Source organism: Dunckerocampus dactyliophorus, chromosome 9, assembly GCF_027744805.1.
Source record: "Dunckerocampus dactyliophorus isolate RoL2022-P2 chromosome 9, RoL_Ddac_1.1, whole genome shotgun sequence".
NCBI classification, from domain to species: Eukaryota; Metazoa; Chordata; class Actinopteri; order Syngnathiformes; family Syngnathidae; genus Dunckerocampus; species Dunckerocampus dactyliophorus.
In genome coordinates this window covers 30270991-30293607 of record NC_072827.1, presented here as the reverse complement: position 1 = coordinate 30293607, position 22617 = coordinate 30270991, and the positions used below count along the sequence as shown (strand labels likewise).

The 22617-nt window shown below is 42.1% G+C and overlaps 2 protein-coding genes across 6 annotated transcripts in view; one reads left to right on the top strand and one right to left on the bottom strand.

Annotated features, from left to right (window-relative positions):
- The window catches only part of col4a2 (collagen, type IV, alpha 2), a 62514-nt gene that overhangs the window by 7971 nt on the left and 31926 nt on the right, over positions 1 to 22617 (bottom strand). The window contains exons 1-43 of one of the 2 annotated variants that reach the window (XM_054786093.1): positions 16205 to 16500; positions 14193 to 14327; positions 14071 to 14115; positions 13877 to 13993; positions 13739 to 13807; positions 13624 to 13659; positions 13492 to 13545; positions 13374 to 13409; positions 12840 to 12881; positions 10790 to 10861; positions 10665 to 10709; positions 10540 to 10587; positions 10419 to 10454; positions 9239 to 9283; positions 9023 to 9077; positions 8785 to 8898; positions 8143 to 8292; positions 7991 to 8062; positions 7749 to 7900; positions 7600 to 7672; positions 6165 to 6271; positions 5908 to 6091; positions 5542 to 5586; positions 5240 to 5314; positions 5070 to 5168; positions 4762 to 4983; positions 4468 to 4629; positions 4220 to 4390; positions 3996 to 4139; positions 3793 to 3918; positions 3536 to 3717; positions 3404 to 3467; positions 3243 to 3317; positions 3051 to 3158; positions 2865 to 2972; positions 2700 to 2771; positions 2503 to 2628; positions 2293 to 2409; positions 1972 to 2133; positions 1768 to 1866; positions 1539 to 1685; positions 1135 to 1251; positions 713 to 904 (exon numbers count right to left, since the gene is read on the bottom strand). In XM_054786093.1, coding sequence (XP_054642068.1) covers positions 713 to 904; positions 1135 to 1251; positions 1539 to 1685; positions 1768 to 1866; positions 1972 to 2133; positions 2293 to 2409; positions 2503 to 2628; positions 2700 to 2771; positions 2865 to 2972; positions 3051 to 3158; positions 3243 to 3317; positions 3404 to 3467; positions 3536 to 3717; positions 3793 to 3918; positions 3996 to 4139; positions 4220 to 4390; positions 4468 to 4629; positions 4762 to 4983; positions 5070 to 5168; positions 5240 to 5314; positions 5542 to 5586; positions 5908 to 6091; positions 6165 to 6271; positions 7600 to 7672; positions 7749 to 7900; positions 7991 to 8062; positions 8143 to 8292; positions 8785 to 8898; positions 9023 to 9077; positions 9239 to 9283; positions 10419 to 10454; positions 10540 to 10587; positions 10665 to 10709; positions 10790 to 10861; positions 12840 to 12881; positions 13374 to 13409; positions 13492 to 13545; positions 13624 to 13659; positions 13739 to 13807; positions 13877 to 13993; positions 14071 to 14115; positions 14193 to 14327; positions 16205 to 16219 — 4315 coding nt within the window. In that variant the 5' untranslated portion in view covers positions 16220 to 16500. Of the gene's footprint in view, positions 1 to 712; positions 905 to 1134; positions 1252 to 1538; positions 1686 to 1767; positions 1867 to 1971; positions 2134 to 2292; positions 2410 to 2502; positions 2629 to 2699; positions 2772 to 2864; positions 2973 to 3050; positions 3159 to 3242; positions 3318 to 3403; positions 3468 to 3535; positions 3718 to 3792; positions 3919 to 3995; positions 4140 to 4219; positions 4391 to 4467; positions 4630 to 4761; positions 4984 to 5069; positions 5169 to 5239; positions 5315 to 5541; positions 5587 to 5907; positions 6092 to 6164; positions 6272 to 7599; positions 7673 to 7748; positions 7901 to 7990; positions 8063 to 8142; positions 8293 to 8784; positions 8899 to 9022; positions 9078 to 9238; positions 9284 to 10418; positions 10455 to 10539; positions 10588 to 10664; positions 10710 to 10789; positions 10862 to 12839; positions 12882 to 13373; positions 13410 to 13491; positions 13546 to 13623; positions 13660 to 13738; positions 13808 to 13876; positions 13994 to 14070; positions 14116 to 14192; positions 14328 to 16204; positions 16501 to 22617 lie in introns of those variants that run through there. The other variant, XM_054786092.1, reaches the window with a different exon arrangement.
- Positions 1 to 22617, top strand: part of rab20 (RAB20, member RAS oncogene family) — a 43895-nt gene that overhangs the window by 16529 nt on the left and 4749 nt on the right. For 2 of the 4 annotated variants that reach the window (XM_054786098.1, XM_054786101.1), the window contains 5 exons: positions 7751 to 8906; positions 9006 to 9102; positions 13344 to 13435; positions 13879 to 14099; positions 14207 to 14364. The gene's annotated coding sequence lies outside the window, so the exon portion shown is untranslated. Of the gene's footprint in view, positions 1 to 7750; positions 8907 to 9005; positions 9103 to 13343; positions 13436 to 13878; positions 14100 to 14206; positions 14476 to 22617 lie in introns of those variants that run through there. The other 2 variants (XM_054786099.1, XM_054786100.1) reach the window with 2 other exon arrangements.

Here is a 22617-nt window from a genome sequence, read left to right as displayed (position 1 = left end):
ATAATAATAATAACATAACAATAATCATAATAATAACACGGGACACTGTTGCGGCCGTAATCCACTCCAAGCTAAAACTCAACTCAACCCTGACATCACTTCCTGTGCACCACACGTCGGGAACATATTTATTGCAACACACACGAGGACGAGTCTTATTTACTTCTTAAATGGCTTATTGTCTCTTGATTATGTCCACTCTATTGGGTAATAGAAGTGGCAGATTACTATCACTGTCCTGCTCCACCGAAAGACTGAGCAGATCATTCCTCCCCCACGCCATGCGGCTTTTCAACACAACAGAGGGGGAGCGATACCAACACACACAGGACTGCACTTATTACCTTATTACGTATTATTGTTATTTATTATGTATTATTGCACGACAAATTTGTCGTGATCTGTTCTGTATTTATTTAATTCTTATTCTATTTCTTATTTTTCTTATCTCTCACGTCTTGCCTTGGTTGTATTAATTTGTGATTAAGTGATTAAGTTCATGATGACATTTTTCTGTCTATCTATCTATCCATAGGGGTGTTATTTCAGGGGTAGAGGGCTCCAATAATGTTAAAAAAAACGCTGTATTTATTGTATTAACTGTATTTGATTGGAAATTCACTTATCACAGTCGGTTCTGGAACCAATTAACCGCAATAAATGGGGGATTACTTTATTTGTATTTTCATTATTTCAAATGGGGGAAACTCACCAAGATCCTGGTTATGGGCCTTTTCCTGGCCCTCCAGGTACAACAGACTGTAACCACCCCATAATTTAGACATCCCCACGGGGCACATGGGGGTCTGCTCGGACTGACTGTGCTTGACTAGCAAGTATCCCACACTGACGCTGCGGCCGGGCATGCCGGGCAATCCTGGGGTGCCTGCTTTTCCTGGGTGACCTGTGATGAGGCAAAACCAACCAAACTGTAGCGTGGTGTTACAAACAACTTCTAAACAGCATTAACATACTTTCATGAAAAAACGCATTTCATACACCAAAACAAACTTTTACAAAACAAATGTTCCTGTTTGCAAATAACCGCTTCCCTGCCTAAACCTGCACCTACTTTTCCAATCCTTTAATCCGAGCTTATTTGCACTAATCATTGAAGCAGTGGGACAGACGCACCTTCCATGCCTCGCAGACCGGCATGGCCCACTTGACCTGGCTCACCACGGAACCCAGGCGTTCCTGGTCTGCCACCTATTCCGGGCATGCCCTTCTGCCCAGCCGGTCCTATAAAACCTGTAGAAAAAAAATAGATAAGATATGCTGCATGTTTAAAATGCATTATTTAAATGTATTCAACATTAGGCCTTATTTTGTTTTTTAATTAATTTAGTTATTTATATTTATTTCTTATCTACTTTAGTTATTTTATTTATTAATTGGTTTATTTTGTTTTTATTTATACAATATTATTATTTTATTATTATTTAATATTATTTTATTTTATTACTATTTTATTTATACTATATATTATACTGTATTATTTGTGTTAATTATTTTATTTTATTTTTACAAAAACTGACCAGCATCACCAGGAGGTCCCCGGGGTCCCAGTTCTCCTTGTACACCTCTCGGTCCCTGAATGCCCTGTGGTCCAGGAGGCCCCCTCTCTCCTGGGAGTGTAATAGGCAGTGGAGCCGAGCCCTGGTTTCCTGGTAACCCACGTACACCTGCAAATGGGACAAATGCATCAAGTAAGAACCATGCTTGACATACTTCGGACCCCAATCAACAAGATAGGTAAAACCATACCTGAAGGTCCAGCATCTCCTTTAGGGCCAACTGGGCCTCTCTCACCTTTGACCCCAATCATACCAGGAATCCCCATTGAGCCTTGTTGTCCTTTGTCACCTGGAAGAAAATCATAAACTCTAGAAATGCATGGTCTTGGAGGACCACAATGTATCCCCCCGGGCATCTTCCAGTTGTAAATGTACAGTATAGTTGTATGCATACCTTTCCTCCCAGAAATCCCATTTGGTCCCCGATATCCAAATGGACCCTGGTCTCCTTTAAAACCTTTCCTGCCCGGGACTCCTGGAAACCCGAGTGTTCCCAGTGTACCCTTTTCTCCAGGGGCAGCATCAGTGCCAGGAAAACCTCTGGGTCCAGGGAAACCTAGGAAACAAAACATTTTAGGGTTAGAACCCCCAAAAAATGCTCAGAATGTAAGAAATATGTTGAACCATTCTTCCGGAAATAGGCCTGTGGGCTGGGATTGCCACTAGAACACTCTAAAATTCAGGTAAACAGCCATGGTAGTGACCGTTTTCTAACCTTGGTACCCTTTAGTTCCACTAAAGCCCTTATCCCCAACAGATCCTGGTCTGTCTGGTTTCCCATCTGGTCCTACGGGCCCACGAAACCCTGCTGATCCAGGTTGGCCTTGGTCACCTGAACAGATCCAACATGGGCATGATCTTAGCATCGTCCCAAATGCTCAATGCTACAAAAACTGGTCAACTGAGAGCTCAGTAACTGTCTTACCAAAATCACCCTGAAATCCTTTTGAACCTGCGACACCTGGCGCGCCTGTCTGGTTGTTGAGGGTGCCGCCCTCCCCCTTTTCTCCCTTGGCTCCAGGGTGACCAGCTGGCCCGATGATATCCAAACCTGGCAAGCCATAACAGAAACGTTCAATACCTACAGCCTGAACATGAACTAAATCAACCAGAATGACAGACCTGTGATTCCAGAGACACCCTTTTGTCCTTTCAGGCCATCTAATCCATAAAGACCAACCAGACCAGGGAAGCCTGCATACATTTGCAAATAAATGATGAACACAACAAATGACAAGACGTGTCTACAGAAAGAAAGACAGTGAATTAGTCTAAAGATCCCTTTACCTTTATTTCCTGGAAAGCCAGGGAAACCTGGATGCCCTTCTTTTCCGGATGGTCCAGGAAAACCCTTCTGACCTTGGTTGCCTGGAGTCCCTTGCTGTCCATCTGAGCCTGAAATATGTGGAACAGCAATTACAATATAAGTTCTGTAAAAGACTTATACTATATCCTGTCACGTGAACACCTTACCTGGATATCCCACATCGCCTGCATCACCTGACGGTCCCCTTTTCCCTTCGATACCATGAAAACCAGGGAGACCCCTGTCTCCAGTCAGTCCAGTTAAGCCTTTCCCACCTATTTGAGTTGAAATCAAACATTTCATAACAGCAAAGTAAGGCTCTGAAGTAGGCATTAGAGCAAAACATTATTTTATCCTACCTTGGTCTCCTGTGGAACCAACCTCTCCTCTTAGTCCGGTTGGTCCTGGGATGTCGATGCGAGGTCCTCTGTTACCTTAAATAAGAATACAGTATGTAGAGATGCCAAACTACGTATTTGCCAACAAGTATTAGAATTTAGATCCTGTCTGGAGTTTGTACCTTTGATTCCCTTCCTGCCCTTATCTCCTGTCGCACCATAGGCACCAGGACTTCCTTTTACCCCCTCGAAACAAGAACAAGAAGTTAAATGAACTCCATAAACAAACGGGACAAAACATTCCAAAGACTCACCTTACCACCGCTCATCCCCTCAAAGCCAGAAATTCCTCGATTTCCTGTACGACCCGGCATTCCTTTCAACCCCGGTAGCCCCTGGGCACCCGGATGCCCTTGGAAACCTTTTTCATGACTAGGTTCCCCAGGGAAACCGTGGCCTCCCTCAAGGCCTGGAACACCAGGTAAACCCTTCAAGCCTGTGGAAAGCAGTCACATGTGAGGAAGCGAGAAGACACGGGAGGGTTTTCAGTGATGGAAACTATCTGATTAACCTCTTGGCCCGGTGAAGCCATTATTTCCTTGGTTTCCACGGTCCCCCTTGGGTCCCTTCATGTCGACAATCAACTTTGCGGGGATCTCAGGCTTCTCCCCAGGCGGACCCCTCAAACCACGATCACCTGAAATTCGATGGCGATAGTGGGTGAGAAAGTATTTCTAATAACTAATCATAAATAAGAAAAAATAAGTCTTGCACCTTTTTCTCCACTTGGACCTGTCATTCCTCTCAGGCCAATTTGACCGGGTAGTCCAGTGTCTCCTTTCACCCCACTGAATCCTTTAGTACCTGTGTTACCCGTGACCCCTGCAAAGCCTGACATGCCAGGAGACCCTTTATATCCTGGAAAACAGAGAATCATTGTGGTGACCAAATTGCATGAACCATGGACATTTGGGTTAGAGTATATTACGAAATCCTACCTTTCATTCCTGGAGCTCCTGGTCGTCCATCCGGTCCAGGCTGTCCTGCGTTACCTGGTGAGCCATTCTCTCCAAGAACACCATCATTACCTGGCTCCCCTGGGTACCCTATTAGCCCAATCGGACCTGGAGGACCTGGGTTTCCTTCAGTTCCCCGTTCTCCAGTTAAGCCTTGAGTACAGAAAGATGCAAGGAGGGATTTCGATATAAGTAAGGACATTGCTAAGAACTATGCAATCTTAAGTCACCTGGTTGTCCAATGGCACCCGGCGGCCCTGGTGGACCATCTTTTCCAGAATCTCCAGGGTATCCATAAATGCCTGGCTGTCCAGTACTCCCTTCAACACCCTGTGGGCCAGGAGGGCCAAAGTCGCCCTTGGAACCAATCATACCAGGCATGCCCCCCATTCCTGGAGCGCCAGAATAATCGAAACATCAAATAAGACCTCTCAGATACGACGGAATCTCAAAAGAATGCCTGCCTGCGTGATCGAGCCTCCCAGGTTTGTGTTCGACCTAAAAAGTTTCAAAATAAAGCTCACCTGGATAACCCGGCTCGCCTTGATCTCCAGCATGACCTCTATTCCCTTGCAGCCCATACAATCCTGGGTCACCAGGGGGTCCAGGCGATGCGCCCAAGATTTCACCATGAACTCCTCTGTCCCCGGGTGCTCCATTCCGTCCGGACGCCCCAGGAACGCCAGGAGATCCCACTGACCCCTTCCTCCCGGGGAAGCCCAAATCACCACGGGGCCCGGAAAAACCTGTCATTAGTGATCATCCAGGTTAATAAAACAAGAGCAAACTATATTAGGGTTGGTAAACATTAGTTTCACTGATGTAGTCTTGCCTGGTGGTCCTGGACGGCCACCTGGGCCATAGTCCCCTGTTTCTCCTTTTTCTCCCTGTAGTCCAAATAGACCTGGGACCCCCTTTTCACCTGGAAGACCTAATGGGTTATGAAATAAAGACATAGTTAGTCCTACTTGCCTTAAAGCAAGACAGTTTGGGGCTTGTTACCTTGGAGACCAGGTAGTCCTCTCGGTCCAGTAGAACCGGGAAGTCCAGGAGGTCCTGGAAAAGTGTCACAAGGACCTAAGAAGAAATTATATGCACAAATTAATGATGGGATCATATAGAGATCTAATGAAGCTAAAATTGAGGTGACTTTGGTGCCCAGCGTGAATTCTATACTACAAGATTCTTAAATTAGCTACATTAACGTGTTCTACAAAAGTACTTCAATGGCAAATCAATAGCAAACATGCACACGGGAGCAAAGCTGTTGCTAAGTGAGTTGTAAACGTCATTATACCCGCTACCTGTCACATCCCACTGTCCTCCATCTCCTGTCGGACTACAGCCGCCTTTCAGTTGCAAACAAGAGAGAAGGAGAGAGGCGTTCGGTACAAGATATTATTCAAAAAGCTCAAGCATTATTGCAAACAAGCTCGGGCCGAGCTGGTTTGATGGCTGCAGGCCCTGCAACAGGGTGACAACTGGAAGCAAAGGAGATGTCATAGTACAATGGCAAAATATACTTCATGCTTACATGTTTCAATTCACAAGCCATTAATACGCTTTTCAAAACAAGTGAAAAGAGTTGATACGAGGATGAGGAAGTTAAACTGAAACACTTAGTAGAAGGAGAGCCTCAAAGATCTGTCCTTCTCAGATGCCTCTTTTACCTGGGCTGCCGGGAGTTCCTGGAACTCCAGGATAGCCATTGAGGCCAGCATCACCGGGTAAACCAGGCTGCCCTTTGAAACCCTCCAGCTCTGGACCTGGCTCTCCTCTCAGTCCAGGTGCACCAGGACGACCAGGTAGACCGGGGGAACCTTTTTCTCCGCTTTCTCCCTTGGAATTGTCTCCCTGTTGACATTTAGACAGTGACAATCAAAGCCGCTTTCATAAAGACATGACAGATGACCAGTGCTGGACTCACTGGAAGACCTCGACTGCCAGGGAAACCGGGCAGACCAACTAGACCTGGAGCCCCAGGATTTCCCGGTTCACCATCTCGGCCCCAAATCCCGGGGTCTCCAGGATACCCTGTGGACATCATAAAGGAACATTAATACAATACAGTCGTCCCTTGCCACTTTGCAGTTCGAACATCACTCCCTCGCTCTATTGCGGCTTTACATTTTTTTATTAATTAATAAATGATTAATTAATTTGATTATGGCCTATTATTAGTCCAAAATATTAAAAGACAAGTCATATGTAGCTTTCTGGTCACTAGGTGTTCGTAATGTTACACTGATGAGACATTTCCTTATATTACATTACCTTAACTTGCACTGCATGAAGTCAGTCATGGCATGTCCAACATGACATGGTGAAAAAAAGTTCTCATTCCCTGTGGAAGTGGTAAGTTTTTGGCTTCTTTCTTTGGCCTTCTTCTGTATGTTGTCTGACCTCCCTGTCTTTATTCAGACATTCTTTTTTCTTAAGACATTTTTTTTCCCACAACACTAGTTAGCTTGGTAGCTTGCTATGCTTAAATCCGTGGCCATCTCTCGTGTCCCTGTAATGATCCTGTGGCCTGCACATAAGAGTTGTGCAATGTGGTGTAAACAAAGCATAGTAGGAGTGTAAAGGTGACTATAGGGGTGTTACAGTATTTCATGTCTGCAGCGCCCTAATAATGCTCAAAACTAGTGATATGTCAATCGCGAACGATTGAAATGAACGACAGGAGCCGGCTCGTGTCGTTGGGAGCCAATTGGGTTGTTGGGTTTTTTACGCTTTTTTCCCCATTAAAGGCAAATGTCATTGGTCAAGATGTGTGGCGGCGTTTGTGTCCACACAGAGCAAGGGGAGGGGCTAGAGGGGTGTTATTTCAGGGCACAGGTCTACAGGGCACTAATAATGCTAAAAAACGTATTTAGAAAGTCATATGCTATGCTCTAACTATGAAAACATTCCTTTTATTAATATTGAATCCTACTTCGCGGAAATTCACTTACCCAGTCGGATCTGGAACCAATTAACTGTGATAAACGACGATTGCACATGCACATTGTGGAACTGCAGAACGACTGTGTGGAATTGACTTTTTATGGTCTTCAAGCAATGGAAACAAATTGGAACGCATGACTTGGTTAGTCTCAACTAGTTTGCTGTTTAAAGAAGTACAACATGACGTCAGCTACGGGATGTTGTGCTACATCCATACTGTGGCACAACATCTCCAGGAGGCATTCATTTCCTCAATGCATCACTGGCATGGAAACAGGAGGTCAGAACATCCGGAGAGTTTATACGACAAGTCTGTGTCACGTGCCTTTGCATGTGCTGGTCGTGCATGAGCATGGTACGCTATACCTAATCTGAGTGTCACAGTAATGACATGAAATTGAACAAGGAAATGCCACCTTTCTGAGTGGCCACCGCGGTGTCTCCTTTTCTGCCTTTTGGACCTGGCTCACCAGCGAGCCCTGGAGTTCCCTGCAGGGCGAGAAGATGGGTGAGCGGGGAGTTGGAATGTTTTAAGCTTAAAGTGATCATGTCTGATTTTTCTTACAGGAAATCCATCCAGTCCTGGGGGACCCGGGCCTCCGACATCACCCTCTTGGCCAAACTCGCCCGTCATTCCGACGTCTCCAAGGTCACCGACAAGGCCGGGAGGTCCGGGTGGGGAGTTGTTGACGGTGCATTCACATTCTCCGTGATCACCTGAAGACACAAAGACATTCACAAAACCACAACAAAACCACAAATTAAAACACCACCAGTCCTTCTTAGCAAAAACGGTAACAACATCACCTTTGACTCCCTTGAAGCCCGCATTTCCGGGCCTCCCTCTTCCTCCAGGAGACCCCTTGAAGAACTCTTGCCCTTGAGATAGCATGGAAAACAGTCAGACAATAAAATTCTAATTAAGTATCACACACATTTGCAGTCGTTCCTTCACTCACATGATCCTTTGGGACCCGGAGGCCCCCTATAACCTGGGCGACCTGGGACACCCGGAGGTCCTGCGGTGACTGCAGGACTTCCTGGTTCCCCGTGTTGGCCCTTGTCTCCTGGCTCGCCCTTCCGTCCAAACGGTCCACCAAAATCAAACACTGACGAACAAGGAAAGAGTGACAGCATTTATTTTAACTTTTGATCCTGGGCCACCGTATGTCCTCATATAGCGATCGAGGGTGCTCATTTACTCAACTGCAGAGAATACCAGGCACCTATTAAGGGTCATTGATGAGTCAGCAATGAAATGTTTAGCAGTTTTTGTTTGCTCCAAAATGCTTTGTGCTGCACTTTCTTTTTAATCATCACTGTAAACTTCAGCTTTCCAGATGCCAGGTCTGACCTGCAGGCAGTGTGGATGTTGTGATAACGACGTTTGCTGCGACATACGATGGTATCAGTCATAGTACATGTAATTACAGCCCCCTAATAGCAACACCTGTTATTCCAGAGTGGAAAAGGAGGCATTTATTTAAGGGGAGGCGCCCTGTCAATTGGGGTTGGGGTCTATTGGAGTGGAGGCCACTATATGAGGAAATCGTGTGATTGAACTGCATGAAATGTGCCAAGAAGTGTCTCCATTTACAGACCTTGTTGCTGCGTGTGAGAAGGGGGACGCCCTGGTGGTCCGGGAATGCCTTGGTCTCCTATGGGGCCCCTCTCGCCTTGTACACCCTGCTCACCAGGGGAACCGGGGGCACCGGCTCGTTAGGTAAAAACATCTTTGTTAGCAACCGTGCAGCTATCAAGCAACATTTCAGTGATCAACCAAATCAAGGCTAATTATTAATTTGTTGTTTTTGTTTTTAAGCTCATTAGTTGACCTACCTGCTGAAAACGAGGACCCTGCTGAAACCAGTTCTCCTGCTTCACCCCTCACTCCCTAGAAAAGAGAGTTCATCAAAAGGGTAATATATTCAGGATTATTCCACAGTCGATTAGTTGATTCATTGTTTGTTATCTCGATTGTTAAACTGTTGTTTTAAAGAGTAGTGTGGTACGATTTTTACTTTATTTTACTTTTTGCGTTAGCTAAACTCTCACCTTTAGTCCAGCTCTGCCTATTGGTCCTTGTTCGCCATCATCCCCCTGAAAGACAGCAGCATTAATAACATATTTGTACAGTGGTGTGAAAAAGTGTTAGCCCCCATCCTGATTTCTTATTTTTTTTGCATGTTTGTCACACATAAATGTTTCAGATCGTCAAACAAATTTAGATCTCAGTCAATGACAACTGAACACAATATCATTTTTAAATGAATCTTTTTATTATTAATGGAGAAAAAAATCCAAACCTACATGGCCCTGAGTGGAAAAAGTGATTGCCATTATCCACAAATGGCCAAAACATGGAACAGTGGTGAACCTTCCCAGGAGTGGCCGGCCAACCAAAATGACCCCAAGAGCACAGCGACGACTCATCCAAGAGGTCACAAAAGACCCCACAACAACATCCAAAGAACTGTATGCCTCACTTGCCTCAGTTCAGGTCAGTGTTCATGACTCCACCATAAGAAAGACGCTGGGCAAAAACGGCCTGCATGGCAGAGTTCCAAGACCAAAACCACTGCTGAACAAAAAGAACATTAAGGCTTGTCTCAATTTTGCCAGAAAACATCTTGATGATCCCCAAGACCTTTGGGAAATACTTTGTGGAAGGTGTATGTCCCATTACATCTGGCGTAAAAATAACGCCGCATTTCAGAAAAACAAAATGAATACTTTGGAGTGGCCTAGACCTGAATCCTATTGAGATGCTGTGGCGTGGCTGTGCTGTGCTGATGCTTAAAAAGGCGCTTCATGCTGGAAAAGCCTCCAATGTGACTGAATGACAACAATTCTGCAAAGATGAGTGGGCCAAAACTCCTCCACAGCGCTGGAAGAAACTCATAGCAAGTTATCACAAACGCTTGATTGCAGTTGTTGCTGCTAAGGGGGGCCCAACCTGTTATTAGGTTTAGGGGGCAATCAAGTTTCCACACAGGGACATGTAGCTTTGGATTTTTTTTCTCCCTTAATAATAAAAAGTTTAATGTAAAGACTGCATTTTGTCTTCAGTTGTGTTGTCATTGGCTAATATTTAATTTTGTTTGATGATATGAAACATTTAAGTGTGACAGACAAAAAAAAAAATGAAATCAGGAAGGGGGGGCAAACACTTCTCCACACCACTGTATATGTATAACATACAGGAACTCATCAAACAGAGGAGTGACAAGCGTACCCTAGGTCCAGGCCTCCCAGGTGTGCCAGGTAGACCCTACAACAGCATGCAGTACACATCATGAAATAAAATGTCTGGAAAGAAGTTGAAATTTGACAGGAAGATGTAGAAACATGCTCACCCGTGATCCAGGGAATCCCATAATGCCCGTCTCTCCTTTGTTGTCAGCCTGCAATGAAGCAAGGATTGAAGTAGCGATGCTTTTAGAATCAATTTGAGGAGTGTAAGGAACCAGGAAGCACATACCAGATCTCCTTGTTCTCCTTTAACACCCTTAGGTCCAGGAGGTCCCTAAAATCAAGAGGATGCGTCATAGTTTTTCAGCTAATGTTATTTTTTTTTAGGAAAGGTAATGGAATGGATGTACAAACCAAAGGTCCATAAGGGGGCAGAGTGTGAGGATGGGTCGAGTTACCCGGGAGCCCTGGGGGCCCGATCTCTCCCTGTGGTGCAAGTAAGATGACACTTAAAGATGAGGATGCCAATGGATGTACTGTATTCCCTCAAATAGCGGCCCGCTTTTGCTTATTTAAGCTTAAATGGTGAAGCGTGACATAATGCTGTCTGTGATTGGTTGGTTAGGATTAGACTTACAAGTACATTTAAATTATGTTTTCATTTAATTACTACAGCAAGGGCGCCCAAAGTGCGGCCCGGGGCCATTTGCGGCCCATAGCTGTTTTATTATTGGTCTGTGGCACAGTCAAAAAATATAATTTAACAAGAAAACTAAAAAAAAAACTACAAAAACAACAAAACAAGAACAACAAAATGTAAAAATAAGCACTAATTTTACAAGAATTAAAGTAAAAATATTTAGAGAATTTTGTGTAATTTTTGGAAAATTTGGTTGTGGAAAAAATTATAATATTTTAAGAATAAAGTCAAAATATTATGGGAGTAAAGTCATAATTACGAGAAAACAATGGCACAAATGAAAAAACGTTTTTAATTTTACGAGAATAAAGTCAAAATATTAAGAGAAAAATTGTATTCTGATGAGAAAAAAAGTCTAAATTTTAGGAGCATGAACTTGTAATATTATAAGGAAAAATAATGTCATTTTAGTAGCATGGAGTTGAATTATTAAAGAATGAAAAAATACATTTTTAATATTATCAGAGACAAACAAAACAAAATAAAGTTGTAGTTTTTTGACAAGTGAGTTGGAGAAGAAGTTATAATATTGTGCGAATAAAGTCATAATTATGAGGAAAAATGGCACAAATGGAAAAATCTGCTGTAATTTTACGAGAATCAAGTTAAAAATATTACGCGAAAAAACTTGCATTCTAACAAGTCGCAATTTTACGAGAATAAACAAAATAAATATTATGAGGAAAAATAATAGCAGCATTGTATACAAAATACATTATTTTTTCAAAGTCGTAATATTATTAGAAACAAACAAAGCAAAATAAAGTTGTAATTTCTGGAAAATTAGTCTGGGGAAAGTTACAATATTATGGGAGAAAATTTATGAAGATTATTTAGGAAGAAATATTTGGAACATTAAAATTTTCTTGAAATGTATATAACTTCTTAGCGTCGCATTTTTTTGGGGGGGAAATGTATTTTACAACATCAAAGACCAAGAACAGACATTTCATCTTGAAAGGCAAGTTATGGTAATAACAATAAAAGGGAGATCAGCAGGCTAAAGAGGCGTCTGTTAACGTAACGTGAACAGGTGGTATGTTAATGTAGCATATTGACAGTTATTCAGATAGCTATAGCCTAAACAACATGACATAACTAGTTTACTTGCAACTTGTAATCTGCGGAATATAATTTTCTTTTGGGGGACATATGTGTTCCGTCGTTCTCAGTTGTCTATAAGTTGATGTTTACATTGTACGTTTTCAGTGGTACAGGAGTGATAGGAGCAGCAGATCCTGGCAGACAAGGCTAGAGCGGAAAAAAACATACGGAAGTTGCTCCGGAGTATAAGTCGCAGGACCAAACCATGGAAAAAGTGTGACTTATAGTCGGGAAAATATGGTATATGTTATTTATACTGCAGCATTGTGTGTATTTTTATCTTAACTCCATGAAGTCTCATTTGGGGTCGGATCTCATTTGTGTTGCAGTGTTACGGCATTAGTGGGTCAAATGAATACCGATGCGGCCTGGCGGATGTCATTTTGGGCGTTGTTTGGGTCAGTCAGATCTTAAAAAAATAGATTAGCGCTCTGGCAAAGTTCTGTCTATTAAAATTTGCACTTGTTGCACGGCTGTAAGACCATGCTGAGGTGTATTGTATTTTTGTCTTGCAGTCATTTTTTCCCTAAGGAAAAAAATCGAGGTGTGGATGACAACACCTCGTGTTTATTGAGGCACGGTGTCTATTAAAGGGAAGACCACCATTTGATGATATTAAGGGAAATCTGATATAACCAGCCAAGAGATGTAGACACTCACCTGGTCACCTTTAACCCCCTTGAATACTTTAGTCATGGTGCCCTGTGCAGACAACACAACATGTATCACAACCAACCTCATACAGACACTCCAATACTGCAATACAATACAGCACATCCACGCTTGTTGTGGGGGTTACGTGCGGGGCCTCCAGTAAATTGGGAAAAACTGTGCGTAATTGATATGCCCATAAAAATGTCGGTTTTGCCCCGCCCCGATCAAATTGACTGTCAAAGCTAGGCACACATACGTTTGTGTCTCACAGCACACAACTATGGTGCTTTCAAGGACCCGCCGAATGAAGTGCGAAATCTCAGTGCTTGACGAAAAATCAGTGACGCATAAAGAAATATACACGTACATCATGTCTGCTGTGCATTTGACCTCTATGATCACATTTTCATAAATGAGTATCCACTTATGGTGAATCAAATGTATTTTTCTGCAGAAAAACAGCCTATTTTCTGAGAAAAAAATTTATACAAAAAATCTGTGAATTTGCAGAGATCAACTGTACACAAATACATGGTTTACCTTCGGACCGCGTGGCCCTGGGGGCCCTGGTGGACCCTAGAAGAAGATGCAAAGATGCGAATGTAAGCACTTTCGAATTGTTAACGTTACTACAAATATATGAATACATTATTACTACCTTTGGCCCTGTGAGGCCTGGGTTACCCTGCCATCCTCTGTTACCTGGAGGACCCTGTCAAGTATCGCATGGTAATATTTATTTCACAAACAAATTCATGTTTTCAAATACAAATCCAAGAATGTGTCTTACATATATTCCATTAATGCCTGGTGTGCCTGGATCTCCCTGTGGATAGATGATGCAAATATTCGTGTGACGTAAATGCAATGGCAATTTCATATGACATATGTTCCAAAATGTTCACCCTGAATCTCTGTATGTACACGGCCACATCCAAGTTGTCTCCCTTCTGCCCCTTCCTGCCCAGTTGTCCCTGAAAGGACACACAACAAAGTGAGACAGAGGCAATACAGCAACATAAAACCTAGTTGTGCTTACTTACAGGAAAACCGGGTGCCCCACTGCGGCCGATTAGACCCGGGAAGCCGGATTCTCCCTGTGTACCGTTACAGCCATCTGCACCGGGCTTCCCTCTGGGTCCAGCACTTCCTGGATGGCCCTGAAGAGTGGGATAATCAATGTGGTATCAACATTTTTATTGCATCTATAAAAGCATTCCAAAAACAGGATGCTTACAGGAATTCCGTCGTTTCCAGAGAAGCCAGGTACCCCCGTCATTCCCTATGAGGGAAATAATACAAAATGAAACACGAGTAATTGCATATAGACACAGATAAAAGCACAGACGGACATTTTACCATGTTTCCTTTAGGTCCAATGATGCCACCACGGCCAGGGTCACCTTTCTGCCCCTTTGGTCCTTGGATGCCTGGATCCCCTGGTCTCCCTGGGGGCCCTGTGATACCTTGAGGACCAACAGGCCCATGGTTACCCTGAAATAGGAAGGACAAAAATAATGGCTGTTTTGAGGTAGGATAATATAAGAGAGAATATAAAAGAGAGAGAGAGATATCAACAAAACCATTTGCAAAGGAATTGAGCTGTTGAGAATAGAGGAATTAAAATAAAATCACAAAGAGCCTCACAACAAATATATATGTATATATATATATATATATATATATATATATATATTTATATATGAAAACTGATGGGTGGATGGATGGATTTTAGTCCGCGTGTCGACAGCCTCATACTGTTTTCAAGTAGTTTCATCACTGATGCAGCATTCAAAGTTCTTTACACCCATCTAGTGGTCAAACTGGGCTACTACAGCCGCCCTCCCGTACAGGGAAAAGCTGCACGTGTGTAGTAAATCAAAAGAATAGCTTACTGGAAGGCCAGAAATGTAAACAGAGCGACCAAAAGAGAACCAAATGCTTCTTCGTGTGTCTCTATTTATGTTTCTGGTGGGGGGCAACGACTGAAAGACAGCTATATGACTTGGCAGATGGTTGTGAAAACGTGCGGTCTGTGACATCATGGGAAATCGTGTTGTTTGTTTGGTCTGACAGTCCGAGCAGGTCAGTCGGCGATGACCTCTGAGGTTTGTGCTTCTGACTGTGTTCCTGTGAGAACCAACAAAAACACCCACAGAGAAATATTTTGGGCTGAGTGTGGGTTTAAGTGTCACAGAAGAGCAGATGCTGTAAACATGTTGCGAATTTGAGCCTGGTCACTACATACTTAAAAAAAAAACAAAAAAAAAAACGGCACTTTAACTAGTGTATTTAAATAATTTTAGAAAATAAATCATTATAAAATATATATTTCTCGTAATTTTTAGTCATATTTAATTATTAGAAATAAATTAAAACAGACACATTTGTTGCTAATTTAGTGGCTAGATGTGTACATTTTCAATTCATACATGCATGTGTGTGCCCTAGACTGTTTTGTCTACAAGCTTTTCTGAGGTGTGTGTGTTTTGTCTTGCTTCAATCTCGACTCCGCAGCAGGTTAAAGACGCCAAACCAAACTACCTCAAGGTGGCACAATAGCGACAGTGACGCAGCCTTTTCAAACCTGTGCATTTTCAATAACCATAACATCCATCGTGAGGAAGAGGAATGGATCCAGTTATCCCTTGCAGTATGAGACTTCAATACAATTTTAACATCCCCTTAGTGGAGGAAACTTAATCATAGCATCTATTCTCATGATTACACAAATAATACAGTCAAGGTGTAAACAAATTGTTTTGCTCCCTATTGTTTTTGTGTAAAAAGACCTTCAGTGGAATATGGGCTGAGTCAGGGTGATACATTTGCTGCATTATTTTTTATTTTTCAATTAAATTTCCCCCACCAGCACTCAAACCCTTATTAAAGTGAATATAATGAAATAATGATAAAATAAAGAAGTGATGGTTGGTGGGATTTCCAAATTCCCAGCGGCCTTGAATGTGGCTTGAGCTAATAAAAAACAAGTTAGTTTGAACTATACTATGGGATTCCCCTACAAGTAAACAAGCAAGTATTGAAAGCTAAGGGTACAGTGAACTAAAAGCAACTGTTGTTGGATGTTTCACCTGTGCTTTTTCTATTGTTTTTGTGGCTAAAAGGCTAAAAGGAAAACTTGAGTCAAGCTAGCTTGAACCAGGAAGTGAACCAGAGAAACAGGAAGTAATGAAGGTGACACTTTAAAATAGCTATCTAGCTAGGGAGAGGAGTAAACTAAAGGCTGCACTGAGCTATCAGGAGGAACATAATATCAATTCAAGATAACAATTTCAATATATAACAGAAAAAAGCACGAGAGCGCAAAAGAGAATCCTAAACGGGTGGAAATTGACATAAAAGTACAAAACCTCTCTACATGTCATCAACAGTGTCGGCCATCTTGTCTCACATACTGGCAATTGAACTACAGATACTCATTTGAATGGAACTTTCTTGGCACTTGTCCATTTACACAACTTTATTCATACTTGTTTTGTGAGTAGAAATGATGTGCTCCATTGTTGTTGCTCATTATTGCCTTACAGTGTTGTTTCTTTAAAACAGCCTTTAGCTTATCGTACAACGTGATTTGTGGTACTTTTTATGAGGGCTAGCCTCATAGCTACAAACTGTATTTAATCCAACACGTTGCATGATTTATGTTACCAAATCAAGGACACTATGTACACTCAACATTCCACATTACAGCAAAGCCTCTCACTGCAGTCGCCGTCCTTTGGCTTTCATTGTTATCTACTCACGCCAACGCTTCCACCCAGCATTTCCTCCCTTTCTCTCCCCAAACTCCTTCTCACATGCCATCAAAGTTGTTCCCCTCATTCCGCCTGTCAAGGGGGTACAATCCCCTGGCAAGGGCAGCAGATAACAAAAGAGACAGCATCCCGTGGCTGTTTGCGCTCAGTCAAGTGTCCTGGTTGCTCAGTACAATATGGCTAAAGTCCACAGTACTAATAAAAGAAGAATTTAGCGTACACCACAAAGTCAGCTCAGTTTATCTGAAGACACTTTCAACCCAGGCACACATCTCTATTTATTTAGCGATTAGCTTACTTTTACACTTGCGCGATAGTTGAGAGTGTTAAAAAGAGCATGCATTACGTTCTAAATGGGTATTATTCCGTATTTAACTTACTTTTACATCTGTATGACATTTAAGATTGTTAAAAATGCGTGGAACATGAAGGCTTACATGGTTTATGTCCAAACCTTTTCCAGCAAGGGCCACATACAAAAAAAAAAAATCAAAGGATGCGGGGGCCACTTTATATTTTTTTAAACCAACCCACGGAGATATGCTGAGATTAAAAAAAAAAAATTTAAATAAAAAAAACAACAGCCTGCATCCTAGCTTTGTGTTATCGGTGACAAGCATATTATTAGTGAACTTTTTCTCCATATGTTACGCTGTTTTTGTTCGTTTTTCCAATTTTTATTGAATTTTTTAAACAAATATTTCCACTTTTTTTCTCTTACATTCTTTCTCTTAATATTATAATATTAATCTCTTAATATTATTTATTCTCAGAATATTTTGACTTTATTATCGTAGTATTTGTAACTTTTTCCCAACCTAAATCTCTAAAGTTGCGACTTTATTCTTTGTTTTGTTTGTTTCTCATAATATGATGACTTTTAAAAAAGTCAATTTTTATTCTTTAATATTTCAAGTTTTGTATTTTATGTTATTTATTTATTTATTTTATTTATTCACTTTTTAAATATTTTAAACTTTATGCAATTTTTTTTCTCTTAATATTATGACTTTATTCTCCTAATATTTTGTCTTAGTACTTGTAAAATTATTGCTGTTTTTTTAAAAACGTTTTTGCTGTTGTTTCTTTTGTTGAACTGTATTTTGAGAATGTGCCGAGGTCCCATAAAAAAACACTTTAGACACCCCTGTTTTATACAGTATTTAACATACTTTCCCATGTTTGACAGTTAAGGACATAAAGGTTGACATGGTTTTATGCAGTGGTTAACTTACCTTTACACTTTTACACATATTAAATATGAATATAATCTTAATATTAATACAATATGACAACATCAAAATGTTGCCAAAACATTGCCTGGACAGTTAAAGGTTTTACGATGGTCACAGTTTGACCCTGGAGCGGACTAATTGCATCACCTTCTGTGGGAAAAATACCATCACTTTTTAACATAAATTTTAATTAAATGAAAAAAATGTAATGAATGTTTTCTTTATTAGAACAAAATATACACATTTCAATTTATTATACGGATCCCTCAGGGGATATTCACTCTTCTGTATATTTCATTTAGCAAACAGTTTGAGGGGGCTTGCACTCTACTGCCTGCTACTGTACTGAAGCTCTTACTATAAGAAGTTATCATTTATGTCCTGTGCGGAATCTATGGAGTATTACTGACATGTGTATATGAAAAAAAAAGTCAGACAAAACACAAACACAACCTTCAGTTATAGGGTCCAGTTAAATTGGTCCTCTTAAGCTCATAATAAAATAAACAAGGTGATTAAATTACATAATTAGAACATAAATAACGGCAATAGCGGACTAAATGGACCTCATTACAGAGGAGCGATCGTAACGTAGCCATAAAACCACAGTGTTTCCCACGCTTGTCTGGGTAACTGGTGTCTGCTTTTTATCCAATCACTTCTCACCTCGCTTAGGACGCATAAAATGCCACACACACGGACACGCGCACACACACACACACCGGTGACCTGATCACAGTGACCGCCCTTCTTGAACAAGTCAGCAACAGACAGATAATATGTCAATAGCTTCGCAATTCCTATGAAGACGTCCCAGCTGGAAGTCCTGCAGCTGGACTAATGCGTGACAGGGACAACTTCCTTCACTTATATTTGACATGTGAGAGTCCAGATAGAAGAGGAGAACTGGACACCGCTGACCTGAGCGTGCGAATGTAGAAGACCTGGACAAGAAAGGAGAAGTGGTCTCACATTCTATACACTTACAGGCCACTTCATATACTTCCAATATGGTTGTCTAATTAGTGTGTGGCGGTGTACCTAATGAGGCGGCCCATTGGTGTATGAAACCGTATTGACCTGAATAGAAGACGCTATTTTTTTTCCTGGGTGGGTGGTCTTACATCCAGAGTAAAACAGCTTCTCCCAATTTATTTCTGGCTGTATTTTTGTGTTTAGCAGCAGAATATGTTGCCTTTGCTGACCTCCAGTGGATAAAATCCTCCACTAAAAGCAGTGATAGACACAACAAAAATGAAACATCTGAACCTGGCTTTCAGCAGGAGGTCACTTTCAATTACCGTAATTTCTGGTGTATAAGCCGTTACTTTTTTCTTAAACTTTGAACCCTGCGGCTTCTACAGCGGTGCAACTAAATTACGGCTAAATTCATTTAAATACTGTACCACTCAATATCACAGTCAGACAGTCAAGGTGTACATAAGAAATAGACAAACAAGTACCAATCTGAGTTCAAAATGAAACAATATTTTTTTTTTGTTTTCCCATATTGCATTGTGTTTAAGCAAAGCACTCATTGGTTCCTGCCAGGGCGCTGCCTCCCTCTGGGCTCTGGGCCCCTCTGGTGGACAGAAGCAGCATTGCAGCGCCATCCATCCATTTTCTATGCCGCTTGTCCTTGAGTGTTAAGTTACTGTGTGATGAGTTTAGTGTCCTTTGTAAGATGACACCGTGAGACAGACTGTTATATTGATTAATGACCTCTTGCAATTTCCAATGGGTTGACAAGTTCGTCGTGAGTTTTTTTACAACTCATGATTGGCTCCTGTCAGATAAAGAGCTGCCTGGTTCTCACAGGCCCGTAGCTTGTGAATGTTCTGAACACCTGTTTCCATCCGAGTGTCGTATTTGGCAGAATATGCTGCCCAGAAGGAGTTGCGCCATTTTCGATGTACTGCACCTGATGTATTTTTTAAAAATCACCTTCACAAGATGACAGTAGCTACATTTGCAGTATTATGAGTGCTCAGCAGCTTTATCTACCTCTGCATGCACTTAACAATGTTGCAACTCAGCTCCTGGTGTGTGTTCCACATGCCGTGCTGTTGTTTACAGTAAAGTCTGGGCTGCAATTACTTTTTTCACACTACTCACATAACTAAAAGTGAACACGCAGCTGATTTTTAGGTGACATATTTACTGTTGGCTCCGAGACATCTATCAGAAAACTCTTGAGAAAATCCCCCTTTTGTGTTTTGTTTGCATTTGTTATTCTTAAATCGCATCATCTATTAGTCCCTCCGTCTGACATCGTAAATTTAATCTGGGCCCGGGAACTCTGTCTCCCGGGGTGGACGATTTGGGACGGGCCCAATAAGAACAGGATGAGAAACACACGGCCCGGCGTACAAACCGTTGACCCCTGAGGAAAAAAATAAAAATCAAGCAATAAACTGTCCCAAAGCTTCCTTTTGTTGGTTCATCGTCTGCCTGGAAAACAGAGGAAACGACAATAAGGACACAGTTGTTGCCTCAAATGTCCCAAATAGACTGGAAATCATTTGTCACCCTCCGATTTGCTGTTTATCTCCCACGTAGGAAGTACAGTAATCCCTCGCTGTGTCACACTTTTCAGAAATATATGAATGAATGGGGGTGTCAAAAGATCTCGTGAGATGAAAAGATTTCTCGTTCGGAAAGAAAACTGTCTCGTGGGCACACGGCCTGGGATGATATTAAATAAATGAATTAATCACACAAGAAATTAAAATGAACTTCTTAATTTTGTCAGCCTCAATAATTTGCCATGTGCACGCGCATCTGTTTTCCTCGTCTCCCGCCTCCAAACAGGCAGCAAGTTATAGAAGTTATGCTACTTTTCCGACAGAAAGTCATGGAATAAGTCAGCTCCGGGGCAGCAAGCTTCACTCTGTGCAATGGTTTCAGCACCGTGGCTTGTTCCATAGAACAACGGCATGAACAGTGGGAGCCCTTTTGTCAGTCATACAGTCTCCTTGTCTCAGTGGGTGGAGGCGGGGCCGCTAGCATACACACAGAGTGCAAAGAGTGTAGCCTTGTGAGGAGCAATGCAAGGTAACGTAGTAGAAATGGAATTAGTAAACTGCAATATACGGTCATCTATTCTTTTATTGTACTGTGATGTTAAAATCTCGTCTCGCCTGGTTCTCGTAGACCAAGTCTCGTGCATCGTCTCGTCTCGTAAACTGAGTGTCTCGTGACACCCTTATTAAATAAATAATAATAAATCTTTGCTGTTTCGTGGTTGAATATGGCCTAATATTAGTCAAATAACAGGCTTATTTAAAGAAATAAGCTTAGGTCGATTTTGCCTAAATTAAAGAGATAATTATGTCAAAAAATCCGAACTATCCCTTTAATTATTTTCAAGCATATAAATGGGTAAAATCATGAAAAATACAAGGCATTCAGAAGATGCATTCAAAGATGTTGAGATGATATGTAGTATTCTATGCTGGTCACTAGGTGTCAGTAATGTTACATTGATGAACCAATAAGTACTGTCAGTAGTAAAAAAGCAGTACAACAACAAGGAACTCTCCCAGTGCTAACATGTGTGGGTCTGTATTATGTCTTATTCATGCTTTATATTGCTGAGGTCCAGCGTGCTAATCAGACATCTCTCATGACGTCTTGCACAAAGAGTCGAAAGGTAAAGAAAAAGCTAAGCACACGTCTGGAGTCTTAAGCTTTTGATGCTTGCTGAATTGAGGTCTAAGCATTGCTGAGGTCTCGCGTGATGTCCTCGTGTGCCGTAATTGCCAAGAAAGGTGCAAAAGCCAAAGAAAAAGCTCCACATATGACCAAAATCTTAATCCAACTTTGAACGGAGGTCTCGAACGCCACAGTTTTGAGCAACCTTAGCAACATGCGCTACCAGTCGAACGTTTAGACACGTTTGACCGGTACTGTATATTTCCTGGGAAACTTGTGTGACCTCAGCTGGTTCTGCTGTCTATAAAAGCCTGCACATAGTAGAGAGCGGAAGAGTGTACACCATGCTCACAATTAGCAGACTTGGACATAAGTACATTAGGGACAAGTCCTCCCTGAGGGGGTCTTTGGTCCCTCGCGTGACTGATCCGCAAGCCCATGTACAAGTTTGTCTTGGACGCAACTTTAGTGAACTCATTTCCTGACGATCTCCTTCATGATGTTCAAGGGCGAACTGGGGCTCAGCTTCCCCTGGTGGGGGGTTAGGGTAAGGAGGGAGGGAGGGTTCAGGCAAGAGTAAATAAACATCTGCAGATGATGTTTAGACATCTTTGAGAGTGTGTTTGTATCTCCAGGCTGCAGTCAAGGGACGGGGGAGGCCATCCTTCTCCATCGTCCCCCGGGCCGTGGAGAAGACCATTGCTGGATGGGAGTAGACTTCAAATATACACAGGGTGTGCAAGCAAGGCTACAGACTGGTGGACATATTTGATGTGAACGAGGAGCCAAGCCGGTTGACATTACAATTAGAATGTTTAGCCAAGTATCAACATGCATCCAAATGACCGAAGATGCGTTTAATGACCAGTGGCTTGTGTTGAAGACCAAGAGGGACTTCCAGCGATCCTCCCGGGGGTTGTCCACCTGCACTCTTGCCTCAGGTCTGAGGAATGAGATGAGATCTCACGTCTGCTGACTGAGAGCGCACACACGTGTCGAAACAGGACGCAGCTGTGGCGGACATGCGTGAGAAAAAAAACCGACGCCGCACGGGCCCGAATGAGGTGTTACCCAAAAACGTGTGGATATAGCGTGTCTGCGCCATAGCTGATTGTGTTT